General features: G+C 48.6%; 2 protein-coding genes across 4 annotated transcripts; one reads left to right on the top strand and one right to left on the bottom strand.

The window, feature by feature from the left end:
* Positions 1-461: 461 nt before the first annotated feature.
* Positions 462-3,931, bottom strand: LOC120691019. Its single transcript, XM_039973972.1, has 2 exons — positions 2,156-3,931; positions 462-1,809 (listed from the first exon to the last, which is right to left on the bottom strand). Exons 1-2 carry the CDS (start codon positions 2,559-2,561, stop codon positions 734-736), a joined length of 1,482 nt encoding a protein of 493 aa, XP_039829906.1. The 5' UTR covers positions 2,562-3,931; the 3' UTR covers positions 462-733.
* Positions 3,932-15,527: 11,596 nt separating this feature from the next.
* LOC120690998 (probable mixed-linked glucan synthase 3) lies at positions 15,528-19,621 on the top strand. Of its 3 annotated transcripts, none has more exons than XM_039973960.1 (4): positions 15,528-15,607; positions 15,699-16,035; positions 16,832-17,573; positions 17,881-19,621. In XM_039973960.1, the coding sequence occupies exons 2-4, from the start codon at positions 15,704-15,706 to the stop codon at positions 19,501-19,503; spliced, it is 2,697 nt and encodes an 898-aa protein (XP_039829894.1). In that variant the 5' UTR covers positions 15,528-15,607; positions 15,699-15,703; the 3' UTR covers positions 19,504-19,621. The 3 variants fall into 3 exon arrangements, with proteins under 3 accessions (XP_039829894.1, XP_039829888.1, XP_039829883.1); XM_039973954.1 differs by having other exon boundaries at positions 15,532-15,556; XM_039973949.1 differs by having other exon boundaries at positions 15,591-16,035.
* The last annotated feature ends 1,464 nt before the right edge of the window (positions 19,622-21,085 follow it).

Below are 21,085 nucleotides of genomic sequence, written 5' to 3'. Positions count from 1 at the left end.
GACTTTGACAACAACTAGTGAGGAATGATACAGTAATACCTAATCCTGCAAAATGGCACTCATAGCAGGATGGCACAGTAAATTTCTGAAGTTCAAGCTGGATGAAGCAATACTCAGCAATCAGTATGCTCATTTACCACTATGCAAATACACAAATGTCTTTGTTATTTAAATTTATAGTTTTCCCTTAGTAAAGCATTGCTTATATTCCTCGAAGCAGTCAAAACACTGTGAACCAGAGTGCCAGACTTCACTATTTCATCACAGACAATCAACATGATAACACCGCACAAGTAACTGAAGTAGGCTTAGCTATCAACCGTGGGGCAAAGGTTTTTGATTTGTGGGGATCCTGTTTCAGGCAAGTGTTGCCTTGCATTTCAGTAGCTGTAAACCTTCCGAACCTGTCTTGTTGCAATGCATATGGACAGGCACATATAGTCTCTAAAACCGAAGGAAAAGAGAAAGAAGGCACATCCGGCCCGTGTAAAGCTAACGCAGCACTGTCTTGTTGCCTGCGCAAACTTGACAATTCTGCAGAATAGCCATACAAACCTATCCTAGTTTGTAAGGCAGGGTGATGGCGACAACCAATTTGCCCACCTCTTTTGTCCCAATTTGTTACGAACCTCCACTGTCAAATCACTGATACAAGAGTATTGATACAAGTTGGGGAGGAATCAGAGTGAATCTAGACTAGGAATAGCAGAGATTCAAGAGGAATAGCAAGAAGCTACTGGGGCAAGTTCTTGGACAGAGGAAGAAGATGACGTCTCTTCTTTTGTTGTTCGATGTCGTGGCCTTCATTTCTCTTGTCCTTTTGTATACAGGCCTCCGCCGCCTTCATTATCTCCTGGCCCACTGGGCTCACACGGCAGCCCAGTCCATGACATTCTCCCCCACTTAAAATGTGGCTTGCCCTCAAGCCGATGAACTGAAACTGAGCTCCCATCCAACATGCATGTATGCTGTCGAGCACAGTTATCATGATGCCAACCAAAAGATAAGGTAGTTGACCACATGGATCATCACTTGGTTCATAGCATGCAAGTTGATAGAGTGAATCTGAGAAGTAAATCAGGCTTCCCCAAAAGCATGCACCCAACTGGAAATTTTGAGCACATTCCTGCAATTCACATGCCAAGGCACAGGGCAGTGCAGTCATTATTACTGATTCTGAACATCTTGATCTTTGTTTGTTGAACCCACGTTGATATGAATCTTGTGACTCCAATTGTTTCAACTCACATGCTAGCAGAATCCCACTTGGTTGAGACAGTAATCGTGTAGAGATAAGATGAAATTGAAGGATAGGACCATCAGAGTTATTGTGCCTCATCCACACCTCTCTTTTATTCAATAGTGGTCCAGCAATGTGATCATTTGAGTGCAGAACCACATCATCTGAATAACAGGCCAACCATGCCATGTGCAAACTGCATCTGGGCCACATCAGTAGGAGTCCATATGCAGATACAAAGCAGTAGAGGTCAAGGTCCAGCACCTTCTTGTTCTTTTTATTTGCACATTGCTTCAGTTCAACTAGCAGCTGTAAATCACCTGGCCAAACAATCAGTGCACTGTTCCTTGACTGAACCAAGGGTGATAGAACAAACACTCTAAAAGAATTGGCCATAGCACCATTGCACTTGAATCTGTCCAGCATACATATTATGGTATAGATCTTGACTTCACTCCCCCAAATGGAATTAGGAGCTACTATTGTCAAATAATCTGAATGACTTGCTGCAAAAATTTTGACATCAAGCTGAAACTTATCAAGCTCATTTCTCTGGTTCAAGCAAATACTTTGCAGACAACAACAACAACAACAACAAGCCTTTTTTCCCAAGCAAGTTGGGGTAGGCTAGAGATGAAACCCGAAAGAAATAAGTTCAAGGTTCAGGCACATTGATAGCTAGTCTCCAAGCGCTCCTATCCAAAGCTATCTCTTTAGAAATATTCCAATCCTTAAGATCTCTCTTAACCGACTCATCTCACGTCAGTTTAGGTCTACCTCTACCCCTCTTTACATTATCGACCCGCTCAAGAACCCCATTACGCACCGGCGCCTCAGGAGGCCTTCGTTGGACATGTCCAAACCATCTCAGCCGATGCTGGGTAAGTTTCTCCTCAATTGGTGCTGAGTACGCACTTTGCAGACATCCAGACAAATTAAACTTGACGATCAAATCTGAGTAGCACATGAGGCTATCTCTCCAAAACTTGTTGAACTGATGCTGATTTGAACTCCATACAGAAACAGGTGGTGGCCAAGAAATTTTCCCATAAATGCATAAAGCATAAGCTCTGTGCTTCGGTATCTTGTAGTGGTCATACTGTAACTTCCCAGAGATGCACTGAGCAGGTTCTGCCATTAACCATTTGCAACACAACTTGGAGGTCTCATCTTTAAACCAAATAGCACTCTGATATAGGAAACACACACTAGCTTTGTTGCTAAGTATAATAAGCTCTCTGTTTCCAGCAGTTAGCAACTTCATCTTGCACTTAGTGATGGAATAACAAAACATTATTGGCAACAACTTTTCCAACTGCATAACCAATATATGACAATTGAAGGATGGCCAAGGTAATGGTCTGAGCAAGGTGTTCCTGTCCTTCTGAAGATGTGGCCATAGGATCCATGCAATCTGAGTAGTAAAATCACACTCATGCCTAATGTCAACTAACTCTCCCTTGGAACTAGTGCCATCTAGACAAATCACTGGCCATGGGGGGTTTTGGCACAATGTCAATTTTCTTAGGATTCCAAACAGATGACCCTGGTCCCTTGACTAAAGTCGTAGGCGATGGATTCTGAGCAATCATTCTCCCATATACCTTCTCGGCAACATGAACAACACCAATTGATCATTCAGGGATGGTGTTGGTGATGTACCTGATTTCATTGCACTCAAATGAGTTGCTCTTGTTGGTGGCCAATGTGGAATCCACTGATGTTGCTGTAGAGTTGCTCGCGGGCGCTATTGGCATGATGGTGCTCTGAATTTGCATTGAGCACGTGATGGGTGATCTGATGGGGAACCCATCCTCTGCACTTGAAGCAACTGTTGCTTGTATGGATGTTAGCATGAAACTTGTGACTCCATTTTTAGCACTTGATGAAGCCTGGGCATGGGTTGGCGCTGGTGCCATTAGCGGTGCGCCCCGCCCAATGGTCAGAGCAGCAGCGGGCATGGTCTGGCGCCGCGGTCGGAGGCGAGGACGCCGCAAGCTTCCGCTTGATGTGCTTGACCCGCTTCATCGAAATCTTGCCGATGCGGTGATCACGGACGTGCAAAAAGCCACGCATGTAGTCATTCTTATCTGTTGTGTACTCGGCCATTGTGATGTGAAGAACGCTTGCTGCAGGTTTGCAAAGCATTCCATCGAACACCTTCTGGGCGCTTCTCGAGGTGGATGGGTCACGGGCAGCAAAGGAGGCTGGGGATGCGTCCTTGGAGGTCGGTGGAGTTTTCGTCGAGGGTGAGTTGGTGCAGACAACGCTGGTCGTCGCAGCGGCCGCGGTTGGAGGCGAAGGAGCCATCGATGAGCGTGCGTCGGTGCCGACAACGCCGGCCGTCGTGGCACCCGCGGGTGTAGGCGAAGGAGCAGTCCGTGCACGCGCGTTGGTGTTGCCAACGCGGGCCGTCGTGGCGCCCGCGGGTGTCGGCGAAGGAGCCGACGCACCGGTGGTGGCGACCTGCGCCGTGGTTAGATTGGAGAGCGCCGATGCTGTGCTTGAGGGCGGCGGTGCCCCCTAGGATGGAGGGGAGGACGGGACGAGCTTGGGGGTGGTACTAATCCTTGCAAGCCCCTCCTCCATCTTCCGTAACAACCCATCCATCCTTTTGAGAGGGCGTCGATGGTGGCGGACGCGGGGTCAGCGGTGGTGGAAGGTGGCAGAGCCATAGCACTCTCAAATGCGTGTTGACGCTCGCTAACAACTCATTTCAATTATCATCTTGAGTCTAAAATCATGAGAATAAAATCTCATACCTGCTGATGTTATCCAGAAAGAGCCAATTTCACGTTTTCTCTTAGAAATATTGCTACATTGGAATTCAGGCAGAAATAGAGGTAAAACAGACTTCAACCATCAAGATACAAACACAACCATCAGAGCAAACCATCAGCTCCTACATGAGCGTGTGAAAGACGAGCGTCAACACTAGTGGTAGGAGTTATTGCTAATGAGTTCCATAAAGTGTTGGTGTATATTTATGTGTAAGTTACTTATGCTTGGAAATGAGAGGAGAATGCACCCTAAAAACAAGGTGACACGTCGTTGATCCGAGGAAACAACTTCTCGACGAATCAGACACGTTCACGAGAATCTACAGGCCCACCAGAGCACCAAAACCGACTCAAAACATGCCCATACCCACATATATGACATGAGGGCCCATCTAACAGCCTTCAGACCAATATTTGAGCCGAACGGACACAATGTATGGCCGGCCGACCATCCTGATCGCCCGACCATGTGGTGGCGGCCCACGGGCCTCATCGCCTCTCAGATGACACGTGGCGAGGTGTGGTTGGTCCCCAAGGTCGGTTTGGCTCAATCCCCGGGCGAATGGCAGGTGTCTCCCTCCTATAAATACAAGGGGAGGGGGTGAGAATTAGAACACTCACACACCACACATCACTCACCTCCAAATGTAGAGCCTCTCTAGTTTGTGTTTAGTGTAGGAGAGAGGAGTAGAGGTACTCAGGAGGGACGCCGGCAATGGCGCTCTTCTCCAATTAGTACCTCTACAAGAGAGTGAGGAGGAGTCGGGGATGTGCCGGGCTTGCCGGCGCTCTTCTCTGTTTGTACCTCGACGGATGTTTTTTCGATTGCAAGTGTTCGAGACTTAGAGTTTAGATTGCAAGTTATTATGACTTAGAGTTTAGATTGCAAGTTATTATCTCAATCTTATATTACATGAATGTATGCTTAGAGAGTAGCATTTGACTCTAGAGTTGGGCTCCGGATAGAAAAGGATAACCCTGTACGCCTCTAGAGTTAGTAGGGAATAGCGTAGATATGGTGTCTAGGCTGGATTATACCACTCTGTTGTCTGATAGTCCCACGGTTTGTAGAGGTAGCCGGCAGGAGGTGACAGCCCTGTTCGAGCCCTAGTAATCCTCCACGTTCGGATATCGGATAGAGCACGTATTATTGGAGCTATCAGCTTGTATAAGCCGGTCGAAACCAGTAGCTCGAAGTATAACGGCGACGTGATTTCTTCTTCTAAACATAGATTCTAGATCTTAGAAGTCCTCTCTTTTCCATCCTCCTACACCAGTGTGTCCTTGGACAGCCTGAATCCGTAAATAGTGTACTCACGTTCCCCAGTGGATACGATACCCTGGAATACTTTTGGGTAAAAGCTATAGCGGTATCCATGCGCTTGCGGATTTTATTCGTGACGTTACAAAGTACCAACAATGCTGCAGCTCTTGGATCTAATTTGGGAAAAATTGGGGTAAAAATTGGTGGAATCGGAAGAACTCGCGATTTGGGGAAAATTTTGGGGGATTTCGAAGAACAAGACTCTGATTACCAATTGTTACGAACCTCCACTGTCAAATCACTGATACAAGAGTATTGATACAAGTTAGAGAGGAATCAGAGTGAATCTAGACTAGGGATAGAAGAGATTCAAGAGGAATAGCAAGAAGCTACAGGGGCAAGTTCTTGGACAGAGAAAGAAGATGACATTTGTTCTTTTGTTGTTCGATGTCGTGGCCTCCGTTTCTCTTGTCCTTTTGTATACAAGCCTCCGCAGCCTTCATCTCCTGGGCCATTGGGCTCACACGGCAGCCGAGTCCATGACACAATTGTCAGGAGATTCACTACGCCCACTCCACCGGACATTTGCAATGGCGAAAGGGCCTGTAGTCTAGTGGTTACAAGAGACTCAGTAGCACCTGAGGTCCTAGATTCGGCTCTCCATGCGAGCGAATATTCTGGGATTTAACGGCGTTGTGCATTCAGTGGTAGGCGACGTCCCGTCGACAGCGAGGCGCCTGTGGTGACTTCGTCAATCTCGAGGATTTGCCGGCTTCTTCGAAGATGCTTATAGGGGTAAGATTTGCGTACGTGTATTCATAGAGATGTGAGTGTGCGTGCGTTGTGAGTGTCTACATTGTACTGTGTAATCTCAGGAAAAAAAAAACAGACATTTGCAACGTACAGGCTACAGCACTAAAACGTAGCCACTAATCTTCCGTAGCAATAAGCAACTAGCAGCAACCACGTTGGCGAAATCTGGAGCCCAGGTTCCACGATTCCAATGGGACAGCACACTCGCGCAAGCGAGCGCAGCGGTGGGACACAACACGACGGGGTCGAGGCGAGGCGCAGACTTGCAAGTGGTGGGAGGATGGCGCTGGCGAAGGGAGGCAAACCTGGGATTCGGTTGGAGCGGCGTGGCGAAGCGGGATCTATGCTCCGTTGCCCAGGTTCGGCCCAAACTTATAATCGGGCCAGACCAGGCCATGCGTGATCTCATTCCCGCGTAGTATAAGCCGCAAAGGCCACGGGCCAGGACCAAGGTTTGAACCGGCCAGTTCTGAGCCTCGATTAATCTGCACGTGCTTGTCGCGTGACGTTGTCCAGCTGTTCTCCGCGCGCGCCTGGCTCCGTCATGGATCTACCCCTTAAAAAAAAAGCGACTAGATGCTAGATGCTGCACGAAGAAGACAAAGGCTTTCATCAAAGTCCGTAAACTCTCGACGTGAGTATTTAAAATCTTAACACTTTAAGTTGTCCATCCCAACTGAGATACTTGGACCTATATAGTGAATTTAGAGTATGTAGTGAACCATCATTTCATAATCCGTGGAACTAGGTGTGGATCTAGAAAGAGTTTACGGACCTCTGATGCATGTGTGTTATTACTTTTTCTCCGAGCATAAAATAAAACTAATTAACGGGTGACCTTGCAAATATCTTTTTCTATGCATGAAGAAGCAATGTCAGGAGATTGATTATATATCACTTTAGAAGGAGGTGGACGTGGACAAGCCTACTGGAGTTGCTATGTGTGTCAAGTGTAATGCTTGACGGCTACCTCTATCGTCCATATTTAAGCTAGCATAGTACTACATACCTGCAGTCGCGGTGCCATTTACCAGATATATTATTTGGGTCTCCGGACAGCGAATTCAAGTGGCTTCCGTCTTAGCTTCAATGCATGATCGTTCCTCCCTAAGTTCCCCGATCCTAACCAATGCAAGCCGGACGCTCTTAAGGAAACGTCTTTGTTGTGCGGTTGAATGAGGGCGGCCAGTACCAGAACGTACGAGGTGATACGGAAAGCATTATTTCTAGTTTATTAAGTTTATTAGTATCAGCTAGCTTGTATCTTAATGCGTGTTAAGATCGGTCGGTTAGGGCAGCAGAGCGAGTGCTCTCCCTTTCCAGCTTGAGGCCGTGTTTAGTTCCGTTGCAAAAAAAAATTTCAAAGGAATCTTACTAATTTGAAGTATTAAATGAAGTCTATTTACAAAACTTTTTATACAGATGAGTTGTAAATCGCGAGACGAATCTAATGATGCTAATTAATCCATGATTAATTAATAATTAGCGGGCGGTTACTGTAGCATTACTGTTGCAAATCATGGATTAAGTAGGCTCATTAGATTCGTCTCGCGATTTACAGCCCATCTATGTAAAAAGTTTTGTAAATAGACTTCATTTAGTACTTCATGCATATGTTGAAATATTCGATGTGATATTTTTTTTTGAGTAAAATGCACTGGGGGTCCTTAAACTAGTTGACCTGTTCTGTTTAGGTCCATGAACGTCGAAAATGCATTTATAGGTCCACAATCTATTCAAGTGTGTCACTTGAGGTCCAAAACACATATGACCAGTGTTGACCGCCTACGTGGACCGCCACGTCCGATCCACGTGGCTGCTGGCCGCCACGCGTGCTCTGCCCTCCCCCTCTCTCTCTTTCTCTCTCTTTCTCTCTCTCCCCGTTCTCCCCCTGCACCGCGCCTCCGCCTCCCATTTCTAGCCGGCGCCGCCCTCTCTCTCCCCCCTGCGCCGCCGGCGAGGCGAGCAGCGGCGGAGGGACCGGAGCCCCGGCGAAGTGAGCCGCGGCGGAGGGGCTGGAGCCCCGGCGAGGCGTGGCTGGCGGCGGAGGGGCCCTCCTGCCCGACGCCCTGGCAACCACGTCCTCCTCTACCTCGCCGGCGCGGAGCTGCGGCGGGCAAGCAAGGCCATGGCGGATCTGCGCACGGCGGAGCTCGGCCGGCCATGGCGGATCGGCGCGCTGTCGGATCCGGCTCCCCCTCTCCGGCCAGCGTGCTTCGGCGGCGGCGGGCCGACACGCGGCAGGTCGGAGCGGCGGAGCGGGCCAGGTCGGCGCTCAGGCGGGCGCGGCGGGGCAACGTCGCAGGCGGCGGCGGGGAGCTCCGACATCCTTGTCCTCGCAGGCGGCGGCCCCCCTCGAGTTCGGCCACGGCTCCTCTCGTCGACGGCGGCAGTGGCGCCGCGCGCGGGCCGGCGCTGGCCCCTGCCCCCAGGCGGCGGAGCCGCCCCTGCCACCCGGCCCTCCCCTGCCCGGCGGGTCCTCGCGGCGGCCACGGGTCCTCGTGGATCTGCGACTGTGGCTGCCCCTCCTCCCTCCCCAACATGTGGCGCGGCCTGCCTGCGCGCGGCGGCGCGGCCCTCCTCCTCCTCCTCGCGGGCTCCCCTGGAGGTCGCCGCCGTCCGCTGCCTTCTCACCGCCGACTTCCCCTGCTCCCTCCATCGCCGAGTTGCGTCGCCCTGTCCCCTGCATCCCCCGCTGGCGAGGCTGGGCGGCCGTGGCGAGGCAAGGCAGAGCGGCCGCGGCGGACGTGCTTCCCTCCCCTGCTTCTCCTCCCCTGTGGCGGCGGAGCGTGGCGGGGCGGCAGCGGAGCGCGGCGAGCGAGCCGAGCATGGGCGCGGGGCACGGAGGCCGGCGCGGGGCGCCACGTCGACCGATAGCGTGCAGATGGCAGGCTCGCGGCCAGGGTGCGGCGACCGGCCGGGGCAGGCGAGCACGGCGGAGAACGGGGAGAGAGAACGGGGAGAGAGAACGGAGCTCGGCGGAGAACGGGGAGAGAGAGAAAGAGAGAGAGGGGGAGGGCGGAGCACGCGTGGCGGCCAGCAGCCACGTGGATCGGACGTGGCGGTCCACGTAGGCGGTCAACACTGGTCATATGTGTTTTGGACCTCAAGTGACACACTTGAATAGATTGTGGACCTATAAATGCATTTTCGAAGTTCATGGACCTAAACAGAACAGGTCAACTAGTTTAAGGACCCCAGTGCATTTTACTCTTTTTTTTGCGTTTACGGAGTTTACGAGGTCGGATAACAGGGGCTGAATGATCTAATATGTTGCTGTGCTTTGTGCTCATCGTCCTGCATGCATCAGAAAAGAAAAACTACTCACTCGCTGATCACTTTATTTAGTTTCTGTGGACGCTAGCTTTTGTACGAATGCACACCGACCAAACATGAGGTAAGTCTTTAGTAATTACTAAAAATGAGAATAGAATCATTTCTGAAAACCAAGTGCCAACTGATCGATTAATTTATTTCATGTAGGCCGGTAAAGTCATGACTTTTTTTTAGAATCACACAGTACAACGAAGACGCCCATAACACGTACGCACACTCACACTCTATGAATATACGTACGCAAACTCTACCCCTATGAGCACATCCGAAGGACTGAGCACCGGCAGATCTGAAGATTCCCGAAGTCATCACTGGCGCCTCGTCGTCGACGGAAACATCGTTTACCACTTAACGTGTAACACCGATAAATCCTAAGAAAATCCAAAAAAAAAGATGCGAGCACCAGGATTTAAATCCTAGTGGGTAGCGTCCCACTGGACCGTCATACCATTGGACTACAAGCCAATTCGTATAAAGTCATGACCTAATTTACTCTACTCTGAACTGGAGGATGCGCCGGCCGAAAACATGGAAACTGGCGGAGGTAGGGTTCACACGGGCAGACCACCAAGACGGACACGGTCACAAGGACAGGAGTCAACCTGAAATCAACCCCAGGCCATGTTTAGATGTTTTGCGAAAAAAAAATTACGATAGAATCTTGCTAATTTGAAGTAATAAATAAAGTCTATTTACAAAACTTTTTGCACAGATGAGTTGTAAATCGCGAGACGAATCTAATGATGCTAATTAATCCATGATTAATTAATAATTAGCGGACGGTTACTGTAGCATCATGGTTGCAAAATATGGATTAAGTAAGCTCATTAGATTCGTCTCGCGATTTACAGTCCATCCATATAAAAAGTTTTGTAAATAGACTTCATTTAGTACTCTATGCATGTGTCGAAATATTCGATGTGACGTTTTTTTGTTTACGGGGTTTATGGAATGTGAACTCCTTTCACAAAAGTGACGTGGGCGCGTAGCGTGATGCACGCCCGGTTCATCTTTGTCTGGTATGGGCACACTGGCACTTTGCCTACAGGCCAGTACTTGACAGGCGCCTCCATGGCCAGTTGTAGCTGCATGCGGACGTACGGACCACATTGACGAGAAGGCGACACTCCTCTCGGCGTTACACGGCAAATTGCGCAGGCTCTCCATGGACCTTGCTCGCAGCAGGGTTCCGATATTATTCGCGCGGTACTCCGTTTATTTCCTTGTAAATGCATGGCTGGCAGGCATTTTATTACTTGTTATTCTAATTGTTGCTAGGGACCCTTGTTGCTATGAATGATTACTCAGATTGTTTTCTTGGTAAGCGTAGATATTTTTCTTCAAAATATAATACTCACGTACATGGCCAGTTTGGTAGAACTCCACGTGATTCTGATTCTCTATTGGAGCTGATTCTTTTATAGAAATAACTCACTACCTATATAAACTTTTTAAGATTAAATTTATGAAAAACAAATTTAGTATGTGAGAAGTGAACCAGGAGAAGTTACCTTTTTTTTTAGCTCCCTTCATTTAAGAGAATCACTCCAAACAATCAACATAGAATCTCTGCCAAACAATTTTTCAAAGATAAGTGATTCTATGCTGATTCTGTAAAGTGTTTCTTTAAAATGAACTAAGGAGCTGGGAGTTGGAAAAAATAGCTCTTCTAGATATTTTTTTAAGTTAATCTTAGATAATCATAGAGAATCACTTCTCTCAGATAATCAGCTCCTATAGTAATCAGAATCAGGTATATCTCTACTAAACTGGCTCTTAGATAAATTGTTTGGCAGAGCTTCTCCTGGATTCAGCTGAGAAGTTGCTCTGGGAGCTCTACAAAATAGGGCCTAATTATAAACGCAGTATCTGTGCCAAGTTAAGGACTTCAAACTATATGATCGTGTTCCGCAAACCAACAGAGCTGTACGTTGCATTGACAACATTCTGAACTGTTTCCTTGTGAATGGTCACCGTTACTTGATTAGTTGGCAAAAACAGTTTGCTAGGACAATTCTCCGAGTATTTGGTAAAAACTACCAGAAATCTCACTTTGGCACTGTCGAGTTTCTTGTTCTTCTTGTTGCTTTTCCTAGAACGTGACCAAAATGACAGGGTCGCCCTCTGACAGTACACACGAGGAGTCAAAACACACAAGGGGGCTACCGCCTTCCGGTAGGTAGTAGCTTAGGCTACCTGGATACAGACCATCTGGGTCAAAAAACCAGGTCGAACTCTTTCAATCCTGGAACCTGGAGTCATCATCAGCTCAGCTGTTTGCGCGGCACCTAATTAATCAAGTTCCTGGCTGGACACATGAGAACCGTTTGTATCTAGAATAGTGGACCAGATGAGAAGCATGTCTACCTCAGGGGAGGAGGCGAAGAATCTGACTTACCACCACTGCCGCACAACGCTCCAATCAATCTGCACGTAGCGAATTCGAATAAAAAACGTTCAGGCTCTTGTCCACATTTTTCATACCGATCGAGATACCATCGTCGCGCGCAGAAAGACAAAATCTTCTTAACCCTATCCACGGCAATCGTTCGTGTCCGCAAACGTAGCTGTAGCTACGAGGACCAGGACTGAGATATATTGTGAGAACTGTAACACCCTGCCCGGATACTCCGGCCTTAGTCTCGGATACTCCGGACATGGAGTTCCTAGTTCATGTAATTTTTGTCCTCTGGACCCCACAATCATTAAAACAGGAATCTCACCCACTCTCTCTCCCTCACAGCTCACTCTTTCCTCTCCCCCCTCACGTGCACTCTCTCCCTCTCCCTCTCCCTCATGAGCTCCCTCTCTCTAGTGCCCTAGAGTGCAAATCCTCCCTCTCAACTTGATTCCAAGGCTAAGGAAGCTTCAATCGGCGTGGACAACCCTTTCCCCCATGTGATCCTCCTCGGGGTAGCTTTGGATTTCAAGTTCTTCATTCAAGAAAAGCTCATCCTAGGTATTCAACTTGTGCCGCCCCGATCTATGTTTCTAGGAGGTTCTAAGTGATTTTTTTTGGTCAATCAACTCTATATGCATCCCTCAACTAGGATCTAAAAGGGTTTTGATTTTGGTGGATTGGTTTTGCCAAAATCAAGATTTCAGTTTTTGGGGCGAAAATGTTGTCGGGTCCGGAGACTCCGGGTATAAGCCCGGATACTCCGGGTTTGGAACACTCCAGGTGAAACTCCGGGTATAAGCCCGGATACTCCGGGTTTGGGACACTCCGGGGGAAACTCCGGGTATAGGCCCGGAAACTCCGGGCTTGGGGGTCCGGACACTCCGGGTAGTGGTCCGGATATTCCGGGTCTCTGGAAATGTTGTCAACTAGTATGGGTGTACTTTTTATGTAGATTATTAGTACTTATACTCGTTCAATGACTAATTTATCATTACAAATCATAATTGCATTTCTCATATCATATGCATACGTGTAGCAGCCGCCGTAGAGGAGGTTGTGTACGAGGTGATTGCGGAGCCCCAGGAGCAGCCGGAGCAAGCCAAGCAGGAGGTTCACAAGGACTCGGCCCAAGGCCCAGTTGACCCTAGCTCTGAGCAACAGCCCGAAGGCAAGCCCCGGTGCATAACCCCTAATTTAAATTATGCAATATATCTAATTAAGTATATGTGCATTAAGTTTATAGGAGTTGAATGAAACCTTAGTTGCACAATTCCTAGGTTCCAGGAGTTTTATACTAGCATGCGTAGGTCGATAGCTTTGCCATGCTAAATAGGACTCGGTAGAAGTCGAGTAATTTCCTATTACTCGCGAGATATATGATGTATTATATTCCCATACGTGGAGTCAATGAAATTGAGAATGAGAAGGAATGGAACTTGAGACCGGACGAGAAAAGTGTAGAACCGTCTGTGTCGGTTAAGGACCGTTCGTTGTCTGGCCCTGCTGATTGAGCTTGAATTGTACTAACCGCATGCCGGGAGTAGGAGGTAGTCGAAACCGGTAAGCCTAGTACTGCCTCGCGTCGAAAGTACAGAATTTCATCACCACCCCTTAGGGCGAGTCGGGTAGTCGCAGAGAAATGGGGATGTATATATTTACTTTTGGTAGTCTCTCGTTGAGCCCGGCTGACTATATGTAGGTGGGGCGGTTCTGTAGTTTGAATCGGGGAGGGGAAATGGTTGGCATGTATAGTCCGACGGGGCAAATGTGTGCCGTGTTGGTTAGGTCTACCTTGCAAGGTTAAATCGGATCGATTCGCCGTCAGTCGCTCTCGGTTATGAGCACCTTGATCGCAACACCGCATCGTAGTAAGATCCTATGGAATATGAATGATATATGGATATGTTATTTTTGGATTAATACTCACGATTGCTATGATTGATTTAGAGGTGCTAATAGTAGTTGATGATTCATCTACATAGAATATGGAGCTAAAATGTTGTAAATAAGGATTCACTTTTAGTGTTTTACCGCAAAACTAACCACCAGCCAAAAGCCTTGCATGTCTAGAATATGTGGGCTAAGTATACCCAATAGTCGGGTAAGTCTTGCTGAGTATTAGTTGCTCAGGGTTTTGTTGGAAAAATGATTTCAGGACCCGCACACGTAGACTTCTGTCTGTGTTGCGCCAAGTTCGTTCGACTGGATGTGGAGGGGTGGAACGCCGAGGATCCAGGCGCGTAGCTTTGGAGTGTTGGAATTGCGCACTCGTGGGTTGAGTGTGTAATTCATTTCCGTTCTTATATTTTGTAGTGGGCAGATTCCATGTTTATCCAACTTTATATATAGGGCAGCTACACTCGTATAATATTATGTATTTCGAACTCGGTTTGTAAAACTCTTTGTTGTTATCGTATGTCACTCTTGTATATTTTCAAATATTGGTTGTGCTTGTACCATCTGCACCCGCCTTCGCGCGGGACTACTGGTGTTGTTTCGATCGGGCCGTGGATTGAGAAAGGATCGCCAAATTAAGCCGTTAAGCTAATATGTCCGATGTGTTCAAATGACGGCCATTACGCTTAATTAGAGTTTAATTTGGCCGTCACAAGAACAGAGAACATATGCTGCACTGCATGCTTTGGTGGTATGCGCAGTAGTGGCACACCGGCATGCACTGAAGAACAAAGACGGCACTCTCTTGGTCCTGTGCGCCGAGGGCTAACTCCTGCAATTCATCATAGCATGGCTTGGTTTTTACCTCCCTGTTACTGTCGTCCTTCCGCTGATGACGTCCCTCTGCATGACGCCCTGGGGATGATATCAGACAAGATCTACCCAATGTGGGAACGAAAACACTAGCGCTGCCAGCATGCCAGCTGCAACCATACGTGAGACACGTTTGGCCTTAGCTTAGTGATCCTACGCGCGTTGCATGTGAGTAGTGGCGGAGCCAGCAAAATTTTTAGGGGGTCCGGAAGACCAAGGGAAGGCGAGCCTATAGTATGACCGCAAGTCCGCAACGGTGATAGCGCGGGCATGCGGTGGCGTTCCTGCCTCCGCATGCGGCCCGCCTGGAATCGCTGTCCACGACCCTTAGCTCTCGTCCATTTGGCCTTCTTTAATCTGCGGCTCCTACTAAAACAGCTCCGACTACAGTTTTTAATAAAATTGAAACTGAAGCTATATTTTAAAAATATTTAGTAAAACAGCTTCAATTACTTAGGTACACGGTAGCCGTAGAAGCTGCAATTATTTGCTTAAGTCGCATAGCCAAAGCCATTTTACGTCTTATTCATAGCCCCCATAATGAAACCATACACTTTGACAATGATAAAACCGGTGAGGAAGCTATACAAAAAAGGGAGGAATTTCCCTGAGGCAACCCCCCCCTCCGCGTTGCATGTGAGAGGTGATGCAATGGATATAACTCAAGTTTGGGGGCGTGTAGAGAAGGGGGACTAAAATATATCAGATATTTGGACACTAACTATAAGTATTAAATATAAATTTATTATAAAACTAATTGCATAAATAAAGGCTAATTGACGAGATAAATCTATTAGTCCATAGTTTGACCATGTTACGATGCGACGGAACTCCCCCTCTCCTCCAAACACCCCTCCCTAACGAATGGGAGTAAACAGCCTATTATATAAGGCCGCGTGGCTACCTGCTGCGGTGTACGTACGGAGCACCATACAGTCCTCTCCTCCCTCTGGGTACGTTGGCTACTTGGCTCCCAATAGCTACGAGCAGCAGCATCCCCTGGTGTATGGTGGCGCGAGACCACTAGCACTAAGCTAACCAGCAATTTCATCGCGCGCATCTCGAGGAATGTACTAACCCTGTGCATGATTGCAGGCTCCATGTCTTCGGCGCCGGTGCCGGGTACCAACGGAGCAGCAGCTCCCGGGGACGATGTCACCGGCCTCAGCGAGCCGCTGCTCGCCGTCGGCGGCAGCGACGGCGGGTTTCACGCCGGAGCGCTGACCAAAGTGGTCGTGGCTACTGCGCTCGACGGCAAAGCCAAAGCGAACAAGGGTTCCGTGAAGGCGGAGGCGAAGGACGGGTACTGGGTGGAGGTGCCCCGACAGTTGGACGCGACGGCGGCGGCGGACCTGGAGAGCGGCGGCGAAGGTGGCCGGCCGCTGATGTTCCAGGAAAAGAAGGTCAAGGCATCACTTCTCTACCCGTACAGGTGATCAGAAACGCACGCACGTTAAAAAAAATAGTGCAACTTGAAAATAGGACTTGCATATTCATCATGCTCATCATAATACTGTGGATTTGGCTCCCGTCTGCACCAGAGACAACTATTTGGGTTGATAGTTTTCTCAGCGGTAAATCTGCAAATCAAGTTAGTTGTAATTTTTTATTACCCTTGTATATTGGGCACACCAGGCTAGTTGAACGTAGCGTCACCGTACCCCTGTTCTCAGTGGGCCGGGAACCGTAAAATGAATTATGTTTAAAAGATATACTCAAACATGGTTTAAATTGGTGGACCAAATTTGACCGAAATATGGATCATATATATGATCGTGACACCAGAATCCAAAAAATAAGAAAAAACCAGGTAGAAGATGATGAATAATGTGGAGTGTGAACTTAGTGGAGGACTGAAATCACCAAAATTCGCAGAAATTTCTTAAATCATTTTTTCGAGCAACAACTTTCTAAAATCATTCGCCCACCCACTGTACCCTATCTCACTACACCACAACACCAAAGTTGTGTCGGATGCGAATCAGAAAACTAAGTTATCACCGATAGACTGGTGATTGGTAAAGGTAAGTCTTCATTAAGCTAAGCTATATTTTCTTGAGTTTGGGAGTGGACATGAGTTCGGGAGTTTTTTTTGACCTGTGTGAGAAATCTTCTTCTTAATATAATGTCATGGGGGCGATCTTTCCCTCCACGAGAAAAGTTTTTTTTTAACTATGATAGTTTCAAGTACAAAGGTTAGTCTTATTAAAGCCATATATGATAAACAGGTTATTAATTCTGATACGCATCATCGCAATCATCTTATTCATCGGATGGCGCATCAAGCACAACAACTCCGACGTCATGTGGTTCTGGGTAACCTCCGTCGTCGCCGACGTCTGGTTCACCTTCTCGTGGCTGCTCTACCAGCTCCCCAAGATCAACCCCATCAAGAGAGTCCCCGACCTTGCCGCGCTGCAGCAGCACTACGACCTCCCTGATGGTAGCTCCATCCTCCCAGGCATCGACGTCTTCGTCACCACTGCCGACTCAGTCGACGAGCCGGTGTTGTACACCATGAACTGTGTCCTCTCCATCCTCGCCGTCGACTACCCCATTGAGAGGTACGCGTGCTACCTGTCCGATGACAGCGGCACGCTGATCGAGTACGAGGCGTTGGTTGAGACCGCGAACTTCGCCGCTCTGTGGGTGCCCTTCTGCCGGAAGCACTCCATCGAGCCGAGAGCGCCAGAAAACTACTTCCAGCGGGAGGGGATGATCTACACCGGCAGATCACCGGGTGAGTTCATGAACGACTACGGCCATGTGCGCATGGAGTACGAGGAGTTCAAGGCGAGGTTGGCGGCGCTGGATGGCACTATTCGGGAGAGATCAGATGTTTACAATGCTTTAAAAGCAACAGAAGGGGATGCAAAGGCGACTTGGATGGCTAATGGGACAGAGTGGCCAGGGACATGGGTTGAGCCAGCAGAGAACCATGTGAAAGGGCATCATGCAGGAGTTGTTCAGGTACAGAATCATCTTTATTTATGGCTATCAAGAAGCTTAAATAACTTAGACATATATATTTGCCTAAAATCTGAAAAATCTAGATATGTGCTACTCCCTCGGTTTCAAGGTTATTTTGACTTTTCTAGATGCATATAGTTTTACTTACATAAAAAAGTTATAGTTGCATATCAATAACTATATACTTAAAAAAGTCCAAAACAACATATAATTTAATTTGGGACGAAGAGAGTAGTGTATGTATAGTTAATAGTTGTTGGCTTGAAAATTTTGTAACGATGTGTCGATGTGTTCCTCTGTTTTACAGGTTGTGCTAGAGCACCCTAGTAGTAGCAGTAAGTCGCAACCTGAGGTTCAAGTGAGCAGTGTGAGCCTACTCAACTTTGACGGCGTTGATGTACGCCTCCCAATGCTCGTTTACATGGCTCGTGCAAAGAGCCCAGACTACGACCACAACAAGAAGGCGGGCAACCTGAACGCGCCGCTGCGTGTGTCCGCCCTGCTCTCGAACGCGCCCTTCGTCATCAACTTCGACTGCGACCACTACATCAACGACTCCAAGGCCCTGCGAGCAGCTATGTGCTTCATGCTGGACGCAAGGGACGGAGACAACACGGCCTTCGTCCAGTTCCCCCAGCGCTTCGAGAATGTCGACCCCACGGACCGGTACGGAAATCACAACAGGGTTTTCTTCGATGGAGCCATGTACGCCCTCAACGGCTTCCAGGGGCCTTCTTTTGTTGGCACTGGCTGCCTGTTCCGCCGCCTCGCCCTCTATGGCATCGACCCGCCGAGATGGAGATCTGACGATATTCAGGTCGACACTGTCAAGTTCGGTAACTCTGTTCCCCTCTTGAAATCAGTATTAGCAGCCTTAAACCAGGATCGCGGCATCGTCACACCACCCACAAACCTAGATGACTCATCATTCCTTGCTGAGATGACGACGGTCGTGTCAGCTTCCTTTGATATTGGGACCGATTGGGGCAGGGGTGTTGGGTACATATACAAGATAGCAACCGAGGACATGGTGACCGGCTTTCGCATCCACGGGCAAGGGTGGCACTCCATGTACTGCACCATGGAAGTGGACGCGTTCCGTGGCACCGCACCGATCAACCTAGCCGATCGCCTCTACCAAATTGTTCGATGGGCTGGTGGATCTGTAGAGATGTTCTTCTCCCATAACAACCCATTGTTCGCCGGACCCCGGCTCCACCCGATGCAGCGGACCGTATACCTCAACTACAACATCTACCCCGTCACCTCGGTTTTTATCCTACTCTATGCATTGTGCCCGGTGATGTGGCTTATCCCGGAGGAAATACTCATCCAGAGGCCATTTACTAGATATGTCATCTACCTCATCATCACTATCGCGCTGATTCATATCATCGGCCTCCTGGAGATAAGGTGGGCGGGCACCAACTGGCTGGATTGGTGGCGCAACGAGCAGTTCTTCACGATCGCCTCACTGAGTGCGTACCCGACAGTGTTGCTGCACATGGTTGTGAAGCTCCTCACGAGGGGTAAGGGCATCCGCTTCAAGGTCACCTCAAAGCAGACGACTGCGGAGGATGACGACGACAAGTATGCTGAGATGTATGAGCTGCGGTGGGTGCCGATCATGATTCCGGCGGCGGCGGTTCTATTCTCCAACACCATGGCAATCGGCGTGGCCATGGGGAAGACGGTCGTGTATGGTGCGGTTTGGCCTAAGGAGCAACAGAAGAATGCGGCGTTGGGCCTGTTGTTCAACTTGTGGCTCATGATTCTCCTCCAACCATTTGCTTTGGCGATCATAGGAAGACGGAGCAAGAATCCCAACATCCTCTTCGTCTTGTTTCCGGTGGCATTCGTGGTTTTCGCATTGGTGTACATTGGTGTCCATTTTTTTGTTGTCAATTTCTTCCCGTCCATGGAGATATAAAAAATATTGTAGTTTTAGTTGATTATAATGTCAATGTGATCAGTGTCAAAACTTGCTGTAAGAAATTAATCCTTTTTTATATGAAATAAAAAGGAAAAACCTTTTTTTCTGGTTAAAATTGTGAACCATGGGCCCATGTACAAGGCCGATGCTGACAACGTAGTAACATAACCACCAACCGGGATGCATATCCTGGCAAGATTTGCTGCGCCCAATGAACAGGGAAACCAGCTTGTGCCTTGTGGTCGAGCCGAAACCACCAGCCGCCCGGGCGCCGAGTCTATTTCTCGCTCGCGCGAGTGCGAGCCGAGCCGTCGCAGACGCCCCTCCTCCTCGCTGCCGGTCACTGCACACCGGTTGTCCGGCCCCACCTGCCCGGCAGTGCTCCCGTACCGCCTCGCCTCCACCACCGGCCGAACCACCACCACCGCCTCTAGCCCCCTCCTCTAAGTATGGTGGCCACCCCTCGCCAGCCACCCCTCCCATCCTCTGGCTCCGAGTTTTTCGTGGGCAAGAGGCTCATTCAAGGTATTTTGCTAGGGATGGTCGATCTCCTCTTTTAGATGGTTTTAGGTGATTCCCTCCGGTCAAATACGTTCCAATGTATCCCTGAACTGGTTCCTAGTAGGGTTTTAGGATTAGTGGCCGGATTTCACCACGATATGGATTTTAGGTTTTGTTCTAGGTAGGACCGGTCTGACCGATCGGAGTGACCGGTCTGACCGGTGGCATGGTTGAATTAAGTGTGACCGGTCTGACCGGTCAGATGGACCGGTCTGACCGGTGGGGTATTGGCTGAGTGGGTGAAATGCGGGGTAGTTGGTACAAATGGTTATAAATTAATTGGGTTATTAGTTACTCATAATTTTTGTAAATCATGCATTCCTTCTCATATCATGTGCATATGCATACGTGTAGCAGCCACGGCGGAGGAGGTTGTATACGAGGTGGTTGCGGAGCCACAGGAGCCGCAGGGGCAAGCCCTGCAGAAGGAGGATCGTGGGGAGTCAGCCCAAGGCCCATCTCACCCTAGAATTAAGCCGCAGACTCAAGGCAAGCCCCGGTGCACATCCTATTATTTTAAATTTTGACACCTATATACGTAACTATTACTTGTGTATTAGATTTAGGAATGGTTTGGAACCCTAGTTGCATGATCCCTAGGATTCCCTGAGTTATACTAGTATGTATAGGACGATAGAAGTGCTATACTTAATGGTTTTCCGGTAGAAGACGAGTGATCTTTTGCACTCGCGAGATATATGATGTTTAGAAGTCGAGTAATTTCCGGTTACTCGCGAGATATGAGATATAGTTATATTCCAGTACATGAGATGTTGAATTTGAAATGATGAGGATACATACGAATGGCAACAGGACAGGGTTCCTGGGTGTCTTAGTCCCGTCTGTGTCGATTAAGGACTAGTCATTGTCGGCAGTGCTGATCGGGGATTGAATTGTACTAACCGCATGACGGGAGTAGGAGGTAGTCGAAACCGGTAAGCCGAGTACTGTCTTGCTTCGAAAGTACAGGACTCCATCTCACCTTCTGGGGTGGTCGAGTAGTCGCGGAGAAACGGGG

Source organism: Panicum virgatum, chromosome 2K (genome assembly GCF_016808335.1).
Source record: "Panicum virgatum strain AP13 chromosome 2K, P.virgatum_v5, whole genome shotgun sequence".
Classification (NCBI taxonomy): domain Eukaryota; kingdom Viridiplantae; phylum Streptophyta; class Magnoliopsida; order Poales; family Poaceae; genus Panicum; species Panicum virgatum.
Note: the sequence above shows the minus strand (reverse complement) of the source record. Positions and strands in the feature narration are given on the sequence as shown.